Below are 20,028 nucleotides of genomic sequence, written 5' to 3' on the forward strand. Positions count from 1 at the left end.
CCCAGGTTAAAAGAAGAAGAAGTGTCAAGATCAGCAAAACAGGAATGCAATAACAGGATGCCAGTAATTGCAGAAGCATGATGTAACGCTAAGCTGAAGCGAAGGCGTGAAACCAATCAGGAGAGGTAAAGGGGAGCGTGTATCCCTCGTGGGCAAAGTGAAGCAGCCAATCAAGTAATGCGTGATCACGTGTAAGACAGTATATTAAGAGCAGCTTTGTAATCAATAAACGGAGCATTTTGTGAACCTACATCGTATCGGTGTTTTCTCCCCTCCACCTGGCCGCGGCACCATACAAGATCAATAGTCCCTCCCATCCAGCCTCACCCTCTCCTTTTTCAGTTAAGGCAACTATTCTAACAAGTTACAGTCAGGGAGGAAAACATCATAGGGGTACAGAAACAACCCATACAAGTACAAAATCAATAGTCCCTCTCATCCACCCTCACCCTCTCCATTTTTTTATTAACACAACAAAAAGCATTTCTACAAGTCCGCACTCATGCAATTCTTGCAGAGCCAAGGCCACGCAGTGAGCGATCCCAATACCCTGAGCCTTGTTGCTGGACAAGAAGATTCTTGGCAGGCATAAGCAAGGTCAATTGTCTTGTTATGCTTCTGTAATTTCCCATGTTTTCGTGCAGAGAATGATCTCTGCCAAGGCTGTAGTTTCCCACGGTGTTTTTACAAATACAGTATTACAAAATACACAAATGCAATTTTACAAATACAAGAACAAACAAGTTATAAACATTAGCTTTGTAAACAGTAGTAACCTCTAGACTCACCAATTAGAGCTCAGTATCCAAGGTTGCTCAGCTTTCCTCTTGAGTCAGCTACATCCACCTGCTAAACATGCACAGAGTTACCCACATGAATTCAAGCTAAATAGATTAGCCTAAAGAGAAAGAGGTTCAGTATCGCAGCAAAAACCTGGACATTTCTCAGCTTTGCAGAGCCTAACATTTACTCCCAACACAACCCTTTCTTCTACCCATTCCCCAAGAACTATTCACACACCAAACCCGACGTTCATTTTCTCCTGCTCCACAGCTCCCTGCTGTGCTAAAAGACTTGCTAGTGTAGCTGAAAAAGGGACCTGTTCTTTCTGTGTGCTGACCGGCAGCACAACCAGACTATCGCAAGGAAATCGCAGAACAATTTACAGCTTAGCTGACTTTTAAAGATTCAAGAGCTTGGCCCAACAGGAGCTAAGCTTGTCTGACTGTTCCAAAGCAAACACCATTACATTTATAAGGAAGCAACCTATCCAAGGACACTGTGATACCAAAGAAAGGCAGTGCAAAAAAGCAGACAATGCTTCAGATGGAGCAAACCTCTGAAGAGTCAATGACTTCAAAAGAAGTGATTATGCTGCTGGACAAGGTAGTGCCTTTGCCCTGAGCTTTCAAAGCAGATCAGCAAGATACATGCTTGCCTCAGTGCTGAAGTTCCAGCTGAATGCACTGTTATTCTCTCTACTTCCACCTACTTACCAGAAGCAGCTTCCTCAGTATGCTCGTCCGCAGTGCCACATCTTCTTTTGCTGCGTCAAACACAAGGCCAGGAAGTGCATCCAGTAAGTAAACTCCCCAAGAGGTGAAGGACAGGAACTAATAAGAAAAAAAATAATTACTAAAATAGTTGCACTGAAGTAAAACAGAAAACTGATGTCAAAGCTGGAAACACAGTGCTCCAATCCCAAATCTGCTTCATGCCTTTAGCCCTTCCATTACCACTCTGCAGCCCCACGCAGTAGCTCACTCTAAACTGTACATGCATTCTCACTAGCTCCCGGTCAGTGGTACAGAGGGAAGGGACTGGGGCTTGACAAGGTCTGGTTTGTTCTCATTATGGTGACGGCGTATTGAAGCTCTCCGGCTTCCAGGCACAAAGGGGAAAATACTGTGACACGCCCTGACAACAGGGGGTCACGCTGCCAGGCCACCAGCAGCACAGGCAGCCATGCAGGCAGAGACCCAGATCCTGACTACAGGCAGGTCGCATTGCCTGCACCACGACTAAGTGGCTTGGCGCCGTCTTTGGAAAGAAGGGGCGAGTCCAGACCATCCCTCCGCTCGTGGACTTAGGGAAGACGCCCCTGTTACTGCACAGAGACCTGCTCTCCTTCCAGGGAGGCTTAAGCTAAGCTGCAGCAATTTTAACAGGTGCCTAAAGGACAAGCTCACTCACTCCCTCACATTGATAGACAAGGACAAGACAAACACAAACCAAAACGTCCCAAAAAGGGAGACGGTCTCTGTGCAGCCACTGTCTGGGGAGTCACCCTACTCACCAAGCAAGAGAGGAGAGCCTCAGACCATGCCCAGGGCTGCATGGAAGCCGGAGAGCTTCAACAGGCCAAGGGCCAGATGCTGTGACACGCCCTGACAACAGGGGGTCAGGCTGGGTAGGCCACCAGCAGGCAGAGAGCTGCTGGGGCAGAGGAGAGGGACAGGGAAATGGCCCTCCCCTGCTTACAGGGTGGCCTGGGGGTCCAAGAGAGCTCTATTTCCCCCTCGGGTGCGGAGACGCTGGCTCTCACCCTCCTTACAGGGTTGCCACGCTCTCCGGGCAGCCAAAGGAGCAAGACGGCCAAAGGCCAAAACCAAGAGTAGCAAAGACCTGAGCCCTGCTTACAGGGAGGTCGCCCAGCACACAACGCTCCTCAGGGCCCCCCAAAGGTGCCATCATGCTCTTACGTGACCTCGCCCTGTGCCCACAGGGATTCCCTTTGCCCAGGGTGCCTTTCTCATGCCCCCTCTTCTGCCCGACGCCGCTCCTCACCTCGCCGTTACACACGCCACCTCTTCTCTCTTCTCTTGACATGCAGCCTCTTCTTTTTTGATCTTCCAAGGTCAGGCTACATGCAAAATTACACAAAAATAAAAGTTCTTTGCTTCTTCAAGAAAGAAATAAACCTTAAAATCCCTTAAAATGTGGCTATACATTTATAAATAACCAGGTCCCCTATTATAATCAATATCTTATAGATATGATGTTCAAGTGAGAAGATATGCACAAAATGACCATAATTCCAGTGATTTGTACTTCTGAAGCAATTTTCCAGGTTCCCCATGTAAACCCATCCGATAAATAGAGGTATTCTAATGGAAAAAAAGTTTCCCAAGTATCCACTCTAGTCTAAAGACAAGTTCTCTCAGTGTCAGCTTACCACAAATAAATGATTGAGTTTAGCTCATAAATGTCATCTGAAAGCAAATTTAAGATTGCTGCCTCCAATTTCCATACTAAAATGGCAAGTTCCATGTTAAAGGCCACTGCCTGACACACAGGAAGAACCTTCTCCCAGTTTCACAACAAAGCTTTGGCACACAGGTACTTCAATTAACTAGGCAAGGATCTAATTACACTCCTTATAGAAAGGCTGATAGATACATGGGTTTATGTATTTCATTTTACAGTAACCAAAACTTAAACCTACCCATACACCTCAGAAACCATCACTGTTAAATTTTGCTCTCAAACATTTTTCTACCACAGCTTCCTTAACACAGATTTGATTAAGCATCACTGGGAAGTGTTCATGATTTCAGTTTCTGTGACTACTACTAGTAGCTTAGAGCTCTGTGCTCTGGTATAAACTGAGTACAGACTCTGGGACAGTAACTCCTCCAACACAAAGCTGGCATGAAACAAGAGGATTAAGTCTTATAGTAGTGCTATTACCACAAGGGTGTTGAGAGGTTAAGACTGGTGATAAGTGACAACAGCTTTTATTTAATCATCCACTTCAATGGGGTAAAAAAAGTCAAAAAAGTACTCATGTAAAAATTGAAGACTTTAAGAGCAAAGTAGAGCATATTGCCAGGAGAGCACAGATAGAGCATGTTACATCCTAGGAAGCTCATGCATAGAAGCCCTGATCATTACACTGCCCTGATTGGCACCAGTACAGAACATTATTTAACAGGTACCACCCATCAGGTTCTGCTTTTTTCATTTAGCATTTGCACTTCTGTCTCTCCAGCTTTGCTAAATTCTTGTTCCAAGCATACAACCTGCTTTTTTCCAGATGAAAACACACCAAACTCAAGCAAGTATAAAACCCAGCAACAAATTTCCACAATAACAACAAATACTCCTCTCCTGCAGCAGCCATCAAAATCCATACATCCTACATGTAGGCTTTCTAGAACATACTACACTTCATTGCATTGCCCTATGGGAGAAACTAGGCAGCCACTATGCAGACAGCTGACTCAAACATGTCTATGAAAAGCCATCACCCAACAGTTAGCATGACATCGCACAAAAAAACTAACTCAGCTCTCTAGCTTCAATAAAGACCTAGAAACACCAATTGATTAAGAACTCCAGTAGATATTACATACCCAAAATTGAAAGTAATCAAGAATTTAGAAAGATCATTCTGTAACCCATTAAAATTTCCCCTCTTTTCACCCTAAGGGAACTTCTCCATGCAGGGAGGAAAATGCCCACCCCCCAGAGATGAGCAAGTCTCTTAAAACATGATCATGAACTTTTCAAGTGAGATGTGGAGCAGTTAAGTATAAAAATTAAACCCTGTGTTTGTTTATTTTCTATTAGTCTGTGAGTGATTTAAAGGTTTTCTCCTGATGAAGAAAAGAGCAGCTCAGAAGCTGAATGCCAACAAAACTGCTCAGCTCCCCTCCATGGGTTAAGAAAGGATCAAATACTGAATTGGGTAAAAGTCTGACAAGTACTAAATCCAAGAAAATTGCTCTCTGCTTCTGACCATCTTGGCAGGGGAAAAAAAAAAAAAAAAAAAAGCTTTTTGTTATTTCTAATTTCTAATGACATGCACAGTTAGAACCAAATGTAACAAGAGCTAGTACTTGGTACTGTTTTCCTCTCTCTCCCCATAACTTAATAGGCTAATCCTCTAGCACTTGTTTCTAGAAGCTGAGAATACCATGCTGTGTGCAGGTTATGCTCACTTAGAGGGCACAAAGACTCAAAAATATCTCAGGAGCCCCAGTCCTATAAGAACTCAGTTTTATGACTAACCCTGTGAACCTGGGCCAAAATCAATTCGATAGAAGGTCCAAGTTATCTAGAGCCAATGCAGAAGCACAAAATAGGCTATTGTAACAAGGACTAACTTTATACAACTGTACATATACAAATAATCACAAGACATACTTTTTAACTACATCATATACATATAACAAAGGGTCTCAATGCATTAAATCTAGCACCACTGCTGTATAGCCTTAAACATCTCTTCAGCAATGTAATCATTACCACCACACAGGTATACTTCCTTTCCATAAGGCATTCCTTCCCCAACCAGCATAGAAACAGGGTTAGACACAGCTGCAGCCTCCCAAACAAAATGATTCACTCACTGCCCTGAAGCAAAGTAACAGAAACCTCACCAGGCTGAATAAGATGGACCAACACCTGCATCACTGGTTCAACCAGCTCTGTCAGGCCTTGAACTCACCTGAGAGAGCAAACACCATGCTAAGACATCTTTTCCTAGCCAAACCCAGAAAGTGCACTATTGTGTAGCTGTGCACACACAATAGAACTTGTTCAGTTATTGAGACATGTAGGAAGTTTGATTAGTATCTGAATGTTTGCTTTTAATATCCTTGCAGCTCCTGCTTAGTCTTATTCTGAAGGGCTTTTAGCACCTGGTAGTTGTAGCAACTCTGAGGAGCACTAGAGCACACAAACACACAAACTAGCTTCCAAATGCATTTGAGACACATCAATAGAAGTTATGTTTGCAAATATACATAGAAACACTTAAACATGTTCAGCACACTGCTTTAAAAAGTAAAGTCTTATCAGTAAAAGTAGTAAGGCTCAACACTTACCTTGGTTTAGCTGCATTACAGATGACTGCTTGAGGCTGGCTGAAGTTCCTGGTAATGGATTTTGAATGGAGTTCGCTTTCTCCACCTCCTGTTTCAGAAGCCTCTTACTCTCTTTTGATGTACATCTTCCCATGTCTCTCCAATTAGCCAGTTAACTCAGTCAAACTGGGAGTTGTGTCAGCCTCAGCAAGACTCTCCCCACAAGCTTGATATGAAACATTGCAATTAAAAGCCATTTCCAAGTCCAATCACACATATAGCAGAGAAAGGGCACACCAGCCCCACATACTTTGCCTTGCAGTGGTACTTCTGGGGCAGCACTTCATGGCACTTGGAAAACAAACATAATTTGCTCCTTAGACTGCAGGCCTTTACCTGCAGCTCTTCACTGTAGTGCCTCAAACAGGTCTAAGGAGTTAGTTCATAACTCAGCAGCCAAATATTTTGCTCAAGGCAAAGAAATCCATGCAAAAGGCCCAGAGAAGCCCAGCTGTTCTCTGTGGATGAGGCAGTTGGTGAGGCAGAGCACACAGCACTCCCGGCTCCCTGGCAAGAGGCCCCTCTGGTGCCGCAGCACAGGCTCACCCTCAGAGCCATATCCTCCACACTGCCCACAAACCTTGCAGGGATCTCCACAGCCCTCAGGAAACAAGAGCAGACCAGGCCACCTCTGGGCTCCCACAGCAGGAGAAGAGACCTCTGCCAGCCTAGGCCCAATTTCAAGGTACCCAAGAAGAGAAGGTCCAGCAGCAGCCAAGTCCAGCCAGGAGTCTATCAGGCTTGTGAACAAGCAGCAATCCAGTCCACAAATCACCATCAGGTCCAGCAATTGCCAAGCTGCTCTATAATCATATAGAAGATCAAGCCGGGCAGTCAGTCTGAAGTCCAGACTAAGAATCTTCACAGGCAGGGACAGAGCTGAAGAGCAGCATTCCTCCAACAGAGTTCTAAAGAAAACTGAGGTACAGAGCTCGGTTTAAATAGGGCTCCTGGGTGTGGTCTGGTGCACAGGTGAGGCTGTTTAGGGTCATTAAGGCTTACTAATGCCCTCAGTGCCTTAACGAGGCACCTGAGAGCAATGGAAAATTCTAGTTCTATCCACAGGGCCCACAGAGTGAGGTGTGATTGCAGTGTTGTGATGGGGTTTTGTTCCATCTGTTAGCTGGTTGGTCTTCTTCCTCACCTAGCCCCAGAGACATTCTATCAAATGAATGTTCTGTGCATGAGAAGACGCAACCACTTCATTTGTGTGTGATTCAGTAAATCCTCTTGGAGACTTTATGATTCTGTTCAGTTCTGGGAGACTTTGGAAGAGTGGGTACATAAACACAACCCTCAGGAAGGCACACACCATTCTGAATGGGCAGTTCCTAATAGCCCCTGTACTGTTTATTTCACATTAATTTCACCCTACAATGAAGTAAGGTGTTCACTTTCCATTCAGATCTGAATAGAAATTTAAGACAGAATTTTTATTCTACCCATTCCTTACTAGTTTTAAACTGTTTTTGGTTACCTCTTAGATATTTATGGTCTTTTCTGTCCTGTTTTAAGCTGCTCTTGCCTATTTCTAATCTGCTTCAGGCTACCCATTTCTAACCTGGTCTTGCCCTTTCCTAGCTTGGTTTAACTCCTGTATGGTCATTTTTATCTTACTCTTCTCCGTTTCTAAACCTTTTTTAGATTCTTTTGGCAAATTGTAAACAATGGAGAGGCTTTTCCATCTTATTCTGCCCATTCCTTACTAGTTTTAAGCTGGTTTTGGCTCCTTCTTCAATATTTGTGGTCATTTCTGGCCTGTTTTAAGCTGCTCTTGCCTACTTCTAATGTGCTTCAGGCTATTTCTAACCTCTTGATGCCCATTTCTAATTCTTCTGAAGCCATTCTGGCAGTTTCCAAACCATTTTGGTCCATTTCCTACCCATTTCTAGCCTGGTCTTGCCCTTTCCTAACTTGGTTTAACTCCTGTATGGTCATTTTTATCTTATTTGTGTTTGGAATGATTTGGTTTTGTCAGACCTGGTTCTCAGGCTCCTCAGGAGCCCGGTTGCTTTGCTCTTGGGTCTGTGCATGTGATCCGGGCAGATGTGCTGCTCCGTCTGGGAGGTACTGTGCCTGTGTAGGTTATTCTCTGTTTGTTGGTGTCACAGCATGTGTAGTGTTTTGTGTGTGTGTGTTTGCCTTGGAGCTGCTCTACTCATGGTGTGTATTTGGGCCAGGTGCAGCATCTGTAGTGCAAGTCTGTGTGTATTATGATCAGAGGCAGATCTTGAGCATTTCCTTGGGATGGAGGTTACAGGTTCTGGGCTCAGCAATGGTCTCTAGACATAAAAGCTGTGTGGGTATTAACATAGTAGTTGTTTAGCAACTCGGTGATAATTTGGCCAGTGTTTTTGTTCAGATCTCTGCTCTGAAGCAGTTGTCAACGTGATGAAAGCAGGCTTGAAGCAAGGCTCTGTGGCAGAGATGCAGAGCAGCCGGCAGACACTCTTGCAGCCCCGACAGTGATCCCATAAGGATGACATGACAATGATCGGCAGGGCTGGAAGGGGGGGGGGGTGGCGGGCGTTTCGGCGGCGGGCGCCGCTCGCTGTTGCCATCTTGTGTCCAGGTTAGGTACTGCAGCCCTGCCTCCGCGCATGAGCCGTGGTGCTCCCTGTCCCCGGAAGTGGCTGGTGTCACGTGGTGCCCGCCGGTTTCCGGCGGGCTGTAGCAAGCGCGGCTCCATGCGGCCGCAGTCTGGTGGCCGCCCGCCGGCTCCGGTCCCTCCGCGCCGTTTCGGTGTGGCAGGCGCAGCCCCCGGGAGCAGCATGGCGGCGGGCAGGGTCCGGGTCCAGGTCCGGGTCCCGGCAGCAGCAGGTGAGAGCCGAGCCCACCGCGGGGCCGGGCTTACCGGGGAGGGGAGCGGGCCCGGCCGCCCGGCCGTGCCTTGGGCGTGCGCAGAGGGGCCTCTCCTGCCTGCTGGCCGCTCGGCACGGGAAGCCTCTCGGTGCTCGGTACTGAGGGGAGTGAAGGCACGGGGGGGGGGGGGGGGGGGTTACCTGGAGGTCCGTAATTCACACTGTACCTGCACTGGGAGGGAAAGGGGCCAGGGTTGAAATAGCTGTTTCTAAAGCAGCCAAGGCGTTCCCTGCTTGTTTTCTCTGATCTAATCTTGTGCTTAGTTGGGAAATTAGACTGTTGACTGTAGCTTTAAGGTGCTGAAGGATCTGGAGACTGGGATTCTCGGAGAAATGAGAAGGGGGAAGGGTGCATTGCCCTCCTTTTGTTCTGCACACAGACCTTGCTGGGCTGAGCCCTGGGGGAGGCCAGCTCATCCCAGCCTTTCTGTTAAGGACTTCAGTTGCTGCTGTTGCTCTCCTGCTTTCGCCCGTCTTTGGACAACTGCTTAGCTCCAGTAAAGCCATCAGGCTTCTTCATAAATGCTTCTTATTCCAGATGCAGAGGCAGCTCAAGCACAGGCCCTCGCTAATGGCTGCAGTGGCTGCGGCTGTTGGGTTTCATAGGTAAGAATTTTTGTAGGGGATTGTCTCTCCTGTGAAATGCTTGCATGGGATTTGTCCATAAAAAAATCCCTCACTGTTCTCTTTTCTCCACTGCTTGGCTGTGAGAGCAGGAAGCAGCAGAATCCGTGGCAGAGATAGATAAAGAAGAGCACGGGGAAGAAGCAAGCCCAGATGGCAGGGAGAAAGAGAACCAGCAGTATCCAGGTCAGGCAGAAACTGCCCCTCCCAGAGCAGAGTCCCAACAGCTGAGAAGCTGGAGCATCATGCCCAGGGAATGGATCTTGCATGTTGGCTGTCTGAGAAGCTGCACAGTGAGAAACGGTCGCTAGGTTCAGGTAAGCCTCAGTAAGACTAATTCTAAACAATTACCAGGCATTTCCATTTTACTTCATCCCATTCCTGACTAGTTCTAAGCTATTTTTGGTTACTTAAGTATTTATGGTCATTTCTGGCCTGTTTTAAGCTGCTCTTGCCTATTTCTAATGTGCTTCAGGCTATTTCTAACCTCTTGATGTCCATTTCTAATTCTTCTGAAGCCATTCTGGCAGTTTCCAAACCATTTTGGTCCATTTCCTACCCATTTCTAGCCTGGTCTTCCCCTTCATAGCTTGGTTTAACTCCGGTATGGTCATTTTTATCTTACTCTTCTGCATTTCTAAACCTTTTTTAGATTCTTTTGGCACATTGTAAACAATGGAGAGGCTTTTCCATCTTATTCTGCCCAGTCCTTACTAGTTTTAAGCTGGTTTTGGCTACTTCTTTAGTATTTGTGGTCATTTCTGGCCTGTTTTAAGCTGCTCTTGCCTATTTCTAATGTGTTTCAGGCTATTTCTAACCTCTTGATGCCCATTTCTAATTCTTCTGAAGCCATTCTGGCAGTTTCCAAACCATTTTGGTCCATTTCCTACCCATTTCTAGCCTGGTTTTGCCGTTTCCTAGCTTGGTTTAACTCCTGTATGGTCATTTTTATCTTACTCTTCTCCGTTTCTAAACCTTTTTTAGATTCTTTTGGCACATTGTAAACAATGGAGAGGCTTTTCCATCTTGTTCTGCCCAATCCTTACTAGTTTTAAGCTGGTTTTGGCTCCTTCTTTAGTATTTGTGGTCATTTTTGGCCTGTTTTAAGCTGCTCTTGCCTATTTCTAATGTGCTTCAGGCTATTTCTAACCTCTTGATGCCCATTTCTAATTCTTCTGAAGCCATTCTGGCAGTTTCCAAACCATTTTGGTCCATTTCTAGCCTGGTCTTGCCCTTTCCTAGCTTGGTTTAACTCCTGTATGGTCATTTTTATTTTACGCTTCTCCGTTTCTAAACCTTTTTTAGATTCTTTTGGCACATTGTAAACAATGGAGAGGCTTTTCCATCTTATTCTGCCCAGTCCTTACTAGTTTTAAGCTGGTTTTGGCTACTTCTTTAGTATTTGTGGTCATTTCTGGCCTGTTTTAAGCTGCTCTTGCCTATTTCTAATGTGTTTCAGGCTATTTCTAACCTCTTGATGCCCATTTCTAATTCTTCTGAAGCCATTCTGGCAGTTTCCAAACCATTTTGGTTCATTTCCTACCCATTTCTAGCCTGGTCTTCCCCTTCCTAGCTTGGTTTAACTCCTGTATGGTCATTTTTATCTTACTCTTCTGCATTTCTAAACCTTTTTTAGATTCTTTTGGCACATTGTAAACAATGGAGAGGCTTTTCCATCTTATTCTGCCCAATCCTTACTAGTTTTAAGCTGGTTTTGGCTACTTCTTTAGTATTTGTGGTCATTTTTGGCCTGTTTTAAGCTGCTCTTGCCTATTTCTAATGTGTTTCAGGCTATTTCTAACCTCTTGATGCCCATTTCTAATTCTTCTGAAGCCATTCTGGCAGTTTCCAAACCATTTTGGTCCATTTCCTACCCATTTCTAGCCTGGTCTTGCCCTTTCCTAGCTTGGTTTAACTCCTGTATGGTCATTTTTATCTTACTCTTCTCCATTTCTAAACCTTTTTTAGATTCTTTTGTCACATTGTAAACAATGGAGAGGCTTTTCCATCTTGTTCTGCCCATTCCTTACTAGTTTTAAACTGTTTCTTTGTTACTTCTATTTGTGGTAATTTCTGTCCTGTTTTAAGCTGCTCTTGGTTATTTGTAATCTTCTTTAGGCTATTTCTAACCTATTGATGCCCACTTGTTTCTCTTTTGAAGCCATTCTGGCTGTTTCCAAGCCCTTTTGGTCCATTTCTTGTCATGTGTTGTCCCCCCCAATACGGCATCTGCTTTTCCCCACCACGCCAATTTGTCTTCCCCCCCGCCACTCCCCCCTGTTCTTCTATCCCGTATCCCACTCTTCACCCCTTTCTCATCATCTATCCCTTTTAACCGCCATTATTCCCACACCCCCACCCCCCTTCTCTACCATCTGTCCCCCCTAACAGCCATTCTCCCCCCCTTCCCCACTATCTCTCCCATTTAAACCCCTTTCCTCCGTCATCACAACAGTCTTCCCGCCCACCAAAGCCCGAACTAACCTTCGTCCAGCAAGTCTCGATTTTTACCGCGCCGAGCTAAACCCTGCTGAGCTCCGTAACCGTGCACGTACAGAAAACAAAGCTGCGTTCCAGCCCTCACCGCTGTCTGCTCCTTCCCGGGCACTGCCATCGCTCCCTCACAGAAAAGGACACCGCTGATTGGCCACCGGTCTCTAGGCGGGAAAACGGCCCCTCAGCCGTGCGGCCCGGGATTGGACGGCGCTGACCCTCCGCCCCGCCCCCCCGGGTGGCTTCAGCTCTGCTCGGCTCACTTCGGGTTAGCATAGCCTGCGTTAGTTTACCACGGCTGTGTGGTTTGGCCTAGCCTGGGGAAGCATAGCATAGCCTCCATCCAGTGTGAGATTAAGATGAGTGAGATTAGACCTGGGTGAGATTGACTGGGGGGAGACTGACCCTAGTCAGATTTGTCCTGGGTCAGATTTGTCCCTGGTCAGATTACCCCAGGGGTCAGATTAGCTCGAGTCAGGTTAGTCCGGGTCAGATTAGCCCGGTCAGATTAGCCCAGGTCGGATTATCCCGGGTCAGATTAGCTTGGGTGACCCGGTTTGGATCATCCCGGGTCATTTAGCTCAGATAAGAGACAGGTGAGATTAGACGGGTGAGATTATCCTAGCCTCCTTAACTTAGTTTAGTCTGAGTTACCTCGAGTTAGTCTTGGTTAACCTGGATTAGCCTATCCTCAGTTAGCCTGGGTTAGATGAGCCTGGATTAGATGGGGTTAGCCTACCCTATCATAGGGCGGGGAATATGGGAGGACAATACTGGGGTTTTGGGGATATGGAGTCCCTACATGGGGGTCTGTGGGGGGATTTGGGGGTCTGGAGTCCCTGCATGGGGGTCTATGGGTGTATTTGGGGGTCTGGAGTCCCTACATGGGGGTCTGGGGGGATTTGGGGGTCTGAAGTCCCAGTATGGGGGTCTGTGGGGGGATTTGGAGTCCCTGTATGGGGGTCTATGGAGGGATTTGGGGGTCTGGAGTCTCTCCGTGGTGTTCTGTAGGGGTGTGGAGACCCCTTATGGGGTGTATGGGGGAATATGGGGGGATATGGGGTTCTGGAGTCCCTAGATGACGTGTGGGGCAATAGGGGGGGGATACGGGGTTCTGTGGGGCTTTATGAGGGGTATCTGGAGTTCTGCATTCCCATTATGGGGTTCTGTGGGGGCCCTGCGAGCCCTGAGAGGAGGGAACGGGACGGGAACGGAGCTTCCGGCCGCGCCGCGCTCGTCAGGGCCATCTTGGAACAAAAAATGGCGGCAGCGCAGGCGCGGTGCGGCCGTTACCACGGCAACGCGGACGCCATGAGGGGTGAGGTGCCGTACTCAGGCTAGCACCTCACCAAGATGGCCGCCCCGTAGTGCCGTACGTCAAAATGGCGTCTCATTAATTTGGCCTGTCCCGGCGCCCGTACTCAAGATGGCGCCTATCAAGTGGCATCAGTGCACCCCCCCCCCCCCCCCCCCCGTGCCCGCCCCTGTCTCCCCTCTCCCCATGGCGGCGCAGAGCCGCGCTCCCCCCCCAGCCGCCTCCCTCCCCTCTCCTCACGGCTCCTGCTCCCGCACCTCTCTCTGCACCTCCTCCATGACCGCCCTATGGCGGCGGGCGGGGCGGGGAGGGGCGGGAGGGGGCAGGAGGAGGAAGGGAACCGAGTGGTTCCGGGAGGAGCCGACACCTCCCATTGCCCCCCCCGCCGGGCACGGCTCCGCACGGCTCAGCCCGGATCGGCACGGCACGGCTCGGCTCGGCCCAGGGTAGAACCGGGGCACCGAGGGGGTCTGGGGCAGGCCGGCAGCCGGAGGGGGGCAGTCGCGGGGGGGGCGGCGCTGCTGTCCCGGCCTGCAGCGGGGACCGTGTCCCCCTTCCCATCCCTCCTGCCGGAGGCACTCGTGTTCCCCGCGGCCGCTCCGGGTCACGGTCTCCACGGCAACAGCTGCTGCCGCCGCTGCTGCACGGACTCGGCATCCACCTCCTGCACGGCGCCACCACCGTGGTCTTTGGGGTACGGACAAACGGGGGGGGGGGGGGGGGGGGAGAGACACTGGGGGTGCTGCGACCCATGGAGAGCCGCAGAAACAGTTTGCCAGGGCTTCCCCAAGGTGCTCGATTGTTTTGTTCTGTGTGCAGGATGTTTCTCATCACACCCCAAAGCTTTTCCAGGAGTCAAACGCATCGGTTTCCCTCTCTTCCCCCAAGAAAGGGGAAGTTTGTGGCCGGTTGCAATGATAGCACCTGGAGTGGTGCTGCCCTGAAACAGGATGAAATGGCTGCATCCTTCCGGGAGGCTGCCTCCGAAAGCAGAATTGCCCTGTGAGCTGGAGAGGTGCCCCTGCAGTGAGGGCCTGTGCCCAGGGAGGCATGGGGAGCTGGGGACTTGGCACTTTCCTGCCTATCATAGAGGACTGTGATGTACGATGGTAATGAATGCATCTTTATTTATAGATATGATACTATGAAATAGCTTTATTATCCCTTGCTAAAAATGCTTCCTTTTTTGCTTTCTTAGCAGTCAGTGCAAAAATTCAAGTTAATATCATAATATCATGGTAAAAGCTGCAAGCTCTGAAGTGGTACAGGCTGGCAGGAAGCTCCCAGTGTATGGTTTGGTGTGAGCAGCACCGATGTATTAGGTTTGGCATAGTAGTACATGGGTTTTTTTTCTTGTTTTTAGTGGCCATCTATGCCATCTATGCATCTATGCTTAACTTGTTAACAATTTATGTTCATATGTACGAGGAGGAGGAACATAAAGATGATGTAAGGATAGACAGGTTTGTAAAACCAGCCATTTCTTCAAGGGACGGCTGCTGCAGCAATACCCTGCTTGCACGATGCCCTATATGAGTGTCTGTTTTGAGCGAGTTTTACACGTGACCTGCACCCTGATCATGCGTTCTTTTTAGGCTGCACACCCGCCTATCAGCCTCATCAGCGTTGATGCTGTGGACCCACATCAGTGGTTTCTTGAGCTTTGAGAAAAACCCAGTTCTTGTTCTTAGATAAATACAAGAACCCTTCTGTTTCAGAGCAGCGTGCAGCCATGTGCACACTGTGTGTGCCAGAACAGACCCTTTCAAGAGCTCCAGAAGACTTTTTTAGCCTCTTTCTTTCATCTGCAAGACCAAAAAGGAAAGAGAGGTTTCTGCAACTGGGAAGCAGGAGAAGAGAGCGGAGGTATGTCTGGTAATCGTAGCACATGCTTCTCTGACCTTGCCGAGAGAGGAAATCCATTTACTCTCTGCTTTCATCGATTGGTCTGTAATTTGCCTGTAGTTATCCTCCCCATTTCTACATTTTACAGAATCATGGAATGGTTCATGTTGGAAGGGACCTTAAAGCTCATCCAGCTCCAACCCCTGCCACAGGCAGGCAGGGACACCTCACACTAGAGCAGGTTGCTCCAAGCCCCTGTGTCCAACCTGGACTTGAACACTGCCAGGGATGGGGCAGCCACAGCTTCTCTGGGCACCCTGTGCCAGCGCCTCAGCACCCTCACGGGGAACAGCTTCTGCCTAAGAGCTCAGCTCAGTTTCCCCTCGGGCAGGTTCAAGCCATTCCCCTTGGCCTGTCCCTACAGGCCCTTGTCCCAAGCCCCTCTCCAGGTTTCCTGCAGCCCCTTTAGGCACTGGAGCTGCTCTCAGGTCTCCCCTTCAGGAGCCTTCTCTTGTCCAGGCTGCCCCAGCCCAGCTCTCTCAGCCTGGCTCCAGAGCATAGCTGCTCCAGCCCTCGCAGCAGCTCCATGGTTTCCTCTGGCTCGCTTGAGCAGCTCCACGTCCCTCTTGAGCTGGGGCTGAAGATGTGGATGCAGGACTTTGTTTCCTCTTACATTGGCATAATGCAGAGTGACACTTTAACAGCTGGACAGATGTAGATTCTCCTACCTGGGGCCAGTAAATGAGAGCAAAACCACATCCTCTGCTTGAACAAGGAAGAAATTATTTTGTTCACCTTGTTTACGTGCTTAATTCAAGAAGTTTTTTCCCTTCCAGTCAATTACATTCACGTAATTGAAAACATTGTCCCAGGAAATCTCAGCTTGGTTTGCTTTCCTGCTCGGAGACCATTGCGCTGCTTTTTGCTTAAACAGCAATTGCTTTGCTTGCAGGCTGTTTTGCAGCAGCTCTATGGCTATGGGGAATTACCAGTGTTTTTCTAATCATCCTGTTGGATGTTGTGACAATGCAGGTCCCCGGTTTCCTCTTGACATTTGGGTACTGCCAGCAGAGTTTGCAGCCCTTGGTGTTGTCTTTGTTGAATTAGGACCTGCACTGCTGAGGAGAAGGCAAGGCCTGGAGGGAGGGAGGGAGAACCAGGAACAGGTCAGCCCCAGTATTTTTCTGTAATGAGGGTGGTAAAGCACTGGCAGAGGTTGGCCAGAGAGGTGGTGGATGCCCCATCCCTGGGGACATTCAAGGCCAGGCTGGATGTGGTTCTGAGCACCCTGATGGAGTTGAAGATGTCCCTGCTCATGGCAGGGGAGGTTGGACCAGATGACCTTTAAAGGTTCCTTCCAACCAAAACCATCCTGTGCTCATATGATTAGAACCCCAGGGAATGCAGGCATTTCCCTACAGCTGCTGAGGGTCTCTTTAGAAGCCCAAGGCCACAGTTACCCTTCTTTCTTAGGGAAGGGCTTCCCGTCCTCACGCTCTTTGGTGTGTCTGGTGGCATTGTGCCCATGCCGAAGCTTGTCTTTGGCACCTTGAGCTAAAGTGCTTCACTGACATGAGGTTAAATTCATCTGCAGGAGCCTGTTTTAATGCAGCCAGGGAGGGGAAACTGGCTTATTATTTGCAGTACTGACCTCTGTTCAGCAGGTGGGTCACGGTAAATGTTTGCTGCCACAAGTACCAGTACCAGTGCGAGTAACACCCAGCTCTGGGCAAATGCACCTTGATTTCAGCCTATTTGAACTGGTCACTTACCAGCATAGCAAGTATCACATCCTGCAGGCAAAGCTGCTCAGGTGCAGCTGATGGATCCCTAAGCCCAGCAGGAGGCCTGAGGCTGCTTTTCCATTTACCTCTAAGAGCAATGACATTGGAACCACGGCAGGACGTAGAGCTTTCGTGTGCATAACCCCAAATGTATCTGCCTTTCCTAACCTGCCAGGTAGGCAGCGTTAGTGCCGCTTTCTAGCTCACTAAAGGGTATTATCTGCTCAACATTTTCCAGTGACAAGACTTCACCTGTACCGTAGCTGATGGTGGGCTCACAGACCAGAACACACACAGCCTATTGCACAGATCGGCTTTCCTGGCAGCCCCGGGCAGCACTTGCAGGGACAGAGGTGTGTACTTAGCCCCTGATTCCAAGAAGATGCCGTAACATGGCTGTTTCTAACTCATTTATGCCCACTTCTAAACTGTTTTATTTGCTATTTCTAAATTCTTTCTGCCATTTCTAACCCGTGTTTGGTCACTTCTAACCCTTTTAAAGCCATTTCTTAAAATTTCCCTCTTTTTTTGGCCCTTTTCTCACTCTGTTTAAGCCACTTTTTTATTTCTCTAACCCATTTTTTCCCATTTGTCAGCAGCTTTAAGCCTTTTTTGACGATTTCTAACACAATTGTGGCCACTTCTAACTAGATTTAAACCCATTTTTAGCCATTTGCAACCCTTATATGTCCAATTCTAACCTGGTTTAAGCCATTTTGTCCATTTCTAAACTATTTTTTCTTCTAACCATTTTTTTTGCCACTTCAAACACATTTTTGCCCATTTCTGAGCCTGGTTTAAGCCATTTTTCCCCATTTCTACCCTATTTTAAGCCATTTTAGTCTATTTCAAAACAATTCATGGCCATTTCTATCCCAGTTTTGCCCATTTCTTACCAGTTTTAAGCCGTTTTTGGCAATTTCTAACCCATCTTTCCCATTTCTAACCCCTTTAAAGCTTTTTTGGGGGCTATTTCTGACCTGTCTGTGGCTGTTTCTGTCCCATATTTATCCACATCTTCCGCACTGTAGGCCATTTTTGCCCACTTCTAACCCATTTTTACCCATTTCTTGATTGTTTTAATCCATTTTGGGCCACTTGTGTTCCACTTTGGACCATTTGTAAGCTGTTTTGAACCATTTTTTTCATTTTCTAACCCATGTTTGCCCATTTCTTATCTCATTTTAGGTATGGGACGCCTAAAAAAAGTTACTGAAAGAGACTAAAAGACAAGGACAGCTGGAAAAAACATGAATGAAAAAGGAAATAAAATGTGTAAAGAAAATAAAAAGCAAAAGAGAAGAATGTGATTATAAATCCCCACAAAGCAAACACAAAGCAATAAAAGTCTGAAAGAATCTCGAATAGAAGTTCCTTAAGCAACTTTGCCCCAGCCCCAATATTGCAAACTGTCCCCACTCAGCAGCTGGGGTCCCCGGAGGCTGTCAACGGGGAGGGGAGCCGCCGTTGCTCTCAGGCCGTTGCTTCTGCAGCGTGTGCTGCCACCTCGTGTCCAAGCGTCGGTACTGCAGGTGCTGGAGGTGGGGGGGCACGGCGTAGCTCGGGGCACTGCTCGCTGCTGCCATCCTGTGTCCAAAGCTCGGTACTGCAGGTGCCGGAGATGCGGGAGGGGAAGCAAAGGGGTGGCTCAGAGCAAAGGACGGTGCTGCCCTCCTGTGGCCAAAACTACGAACTGCACGCCAAGAGGCCGGAGCCGCCCGAAGGGAACCGAGCGGAGCCGAAGCCGCCTGAGGGGGACGGAGCCGCCCGGAGGGACCGGAGTGGCTTCCATGGGGTCCCAGGGGAGCCGACAGCTGCCATTGCCCCCCCCGTTTGCCTCCGCCGAGTCCCGTTACCCCCATGATTCGCCTCGGCTCGGTACGGTACGGTCCGGGCCCGGTTCGGCGGCACAACCCGCACCCCGACTGGCTGAGACGCCTGTCAGTCACTCTTAGTCCCGCCCCGCTTCCGTTCGGCTTCTACACTGGCCCCCCCACTCCTCTGATTGGCTGCGGCGCTTGTCAGTCACGCCTAGTCCCGCCCGGCGCCGGCGGCACCCCCCCACTCCTCTGATTGGCTGCGGCGGTTGTCAATCACGCTTAGTCCCGCCCGGCGCCGACGGCGCCCCCCCACGCCTCTGATTGGCTGCGGCGGTTGTCAATCACGCTTAGTCCCGCCCGGCGCCGACGGCGCCCCCCCTCTCCTCTGATTGGCTGCGGCGGTTGTCAATCACGCTTAGTCCCGCCCGCCGCCGGCACCGCCCCCCCGCTCTTCTGATTGGCTGCGGCGCACGTGACCCGCTCCTAGCCACGCCCCCCTCCGGCTCCGCCCCCCACTCCTCTGATTGGCTGATGCGCACGTGACCCGCTCCTAGCCACGCCCCTCTCCGGCTCCGCCCCCACCTCCTCTGATTGGCTGATGAGCACGTCACCCGCTCGTAGCCACGCCCCTCTCCGACACCGCCCCCCCACTCCTCTGATTGGCTGAGGCGAAGCCGAACCCTCCCGAAGCGGCGGAACCGGCCGAAGAGAACCGAGCGGAGCCGAAGCCGCCTGAGGGGGACGGAGCCGCCCGAAGGGAACCGAGCGGAGCCGAAGCCGCCTGAGGGGGACGGATCCGCCCGGAGGGACCGGAGTGGCTTCCATGGGGTCCCAGGGGAGCCGACAGCTGCCATTGCCCCCCCCGTTAGCCTCCGCCGAGTCCCGTTACCCGCATGAATCGCCTCGGCTCGGTACGGTACGGTCCGGGCCCGGTTCGGCGGCACAACCCGCACCCCGCCTGGCTGAGACGCCTGTCAGTCACTCTGAGTCCCGCCCCGCTTCCGTTCGGCTTGTACACTGCCCCCCCGCTCCTCCGATTGGCTGCGGCGCTTGTCAGTCACGCCTAGTCCCGCCCGGCTCCGGCGGCACCCCCCCGCTCCTCTGATTGGCTGCGGCGCTTGTCAGTCACGCCTAGTCCCGCCCGGCTCCGGCGGCACCCCCCCACTCCTCTGATTGGCTGCTGCGCACGTGACCCGCTCCTAGCCACGCCCCTCTCCGGCTCCGCCCCCCACTCTTCTGATTGGCTGCGGCGCACGTGACCCGCTCGTAGCCACGCCCCTCTCCGGCTCCGCCCCCCACGCCTCTGATTGGCTGATGTGCACGTGACTCGCTCGTAGCCACGCCCCTCTCCGGCTCCGCCCCTCCCACTCCTCTGATTGGCTGAGGCGAAGCCGAACCCTCCCGAAGCGGCGGAAC

At 49.8% G+C, this 20,028-nt stretch overlaps 1 protein-coding gene and 1 long non-coding RNA gene across 3 annotated transcripts; one reads left to right on the plus strand and one right to left on the minus strand.

Moving 5' to 3' along the window:
- Positions 1–769: 769 nt before the first annotated feature.
- LOC117436796 (ribosomal oxygenase 2-like) lies at positions 770–6,794 on the minus strand. Of its 2 annotated transcripts, none has more exons than XR_004550130.1 (4): positions 5,832–6,794; positions 2,788–2,863; positions 1,497–1,613; positions 770–849 (listed from the first exon to the last, which is right to left on the minus strand). XR_004550130.1 is itself a non-coding variant. In XM_034067626.1 (4 exons), exons 1-4 carry the CDS (start codon positions 3,268–3,270, stop codon positions 799–801), a joined length of 339 nt encoding a protein of 112 aa, XP_033923517.1. In that variant the 5' UTR covers positions 3,271–3,304; the 3' UTR covers positions 770–798. The 2 variants fall into 2 exon arrangements, 1 of the variants encoding a protein (XP_033923517.1); XM_034067626.1 differs by lacking the exon at positions 5,832–6,794 and adding an exon at positions 3,176–3,304.
- A 7,090-nt stretch (positions 6,795–13,884) lies between these two features.
- LOC117436800 (uncharacterized) lies at positions 13,885–18,042 on the plus strand. Its single transcript, XR_004550133.1, has 3 exons — positions 13,885–15,029; positions 17,031–17,145; positions 17,981–18,042. It is a non-coding gene; the product is annotated as an uncharacterized lncRNA (long non-coding RNA).
- The last annotated feature ends 1,986 nt before the right edge of the window (positions 18,043–20,028 follow it).

This window comes from Melopsittacus undulatus, chromosome 11, assembly GCF_012275295.1.
Source record: "Melopsittacus undulatus isolate bMelUnd1 chromosome 11, bMelUnd1.mat.Z, whole genome shotgun sequence".
In the NCBI taxonomy this organism is placed as follows: Eukaryota; Metazoa; Chordata; class Aves; order Psittaciformes; family Psittaculidae; genus Melopsittacus; species Melopsittacus undulatus.

Bases quoted from the DNA above. Each gene is read 5' to 3' on its own strand.
- LOC117436796 (XM_034067626.1), bottom strand. From the start codon at position 3,270: ATGGAACTTGCCATTTTAGTATGGAAATTGGAGGCAGCAATCTTAAAT. The intron at 2,864-3,175 runs GTAAGCTGACAC...TTTTGCATGTAG, and splicing joins AACTCAATCATTTATTTGTG to CCTGACCTTGGAAGATCAAA. The intron at 850-1,496 runs GTAAGTAGGTGG...GTGCATGTTTAG, and splicing joins TACTGAGGAAGCTGCTTCTG to CAGGTGGATGTAGCTGACTC.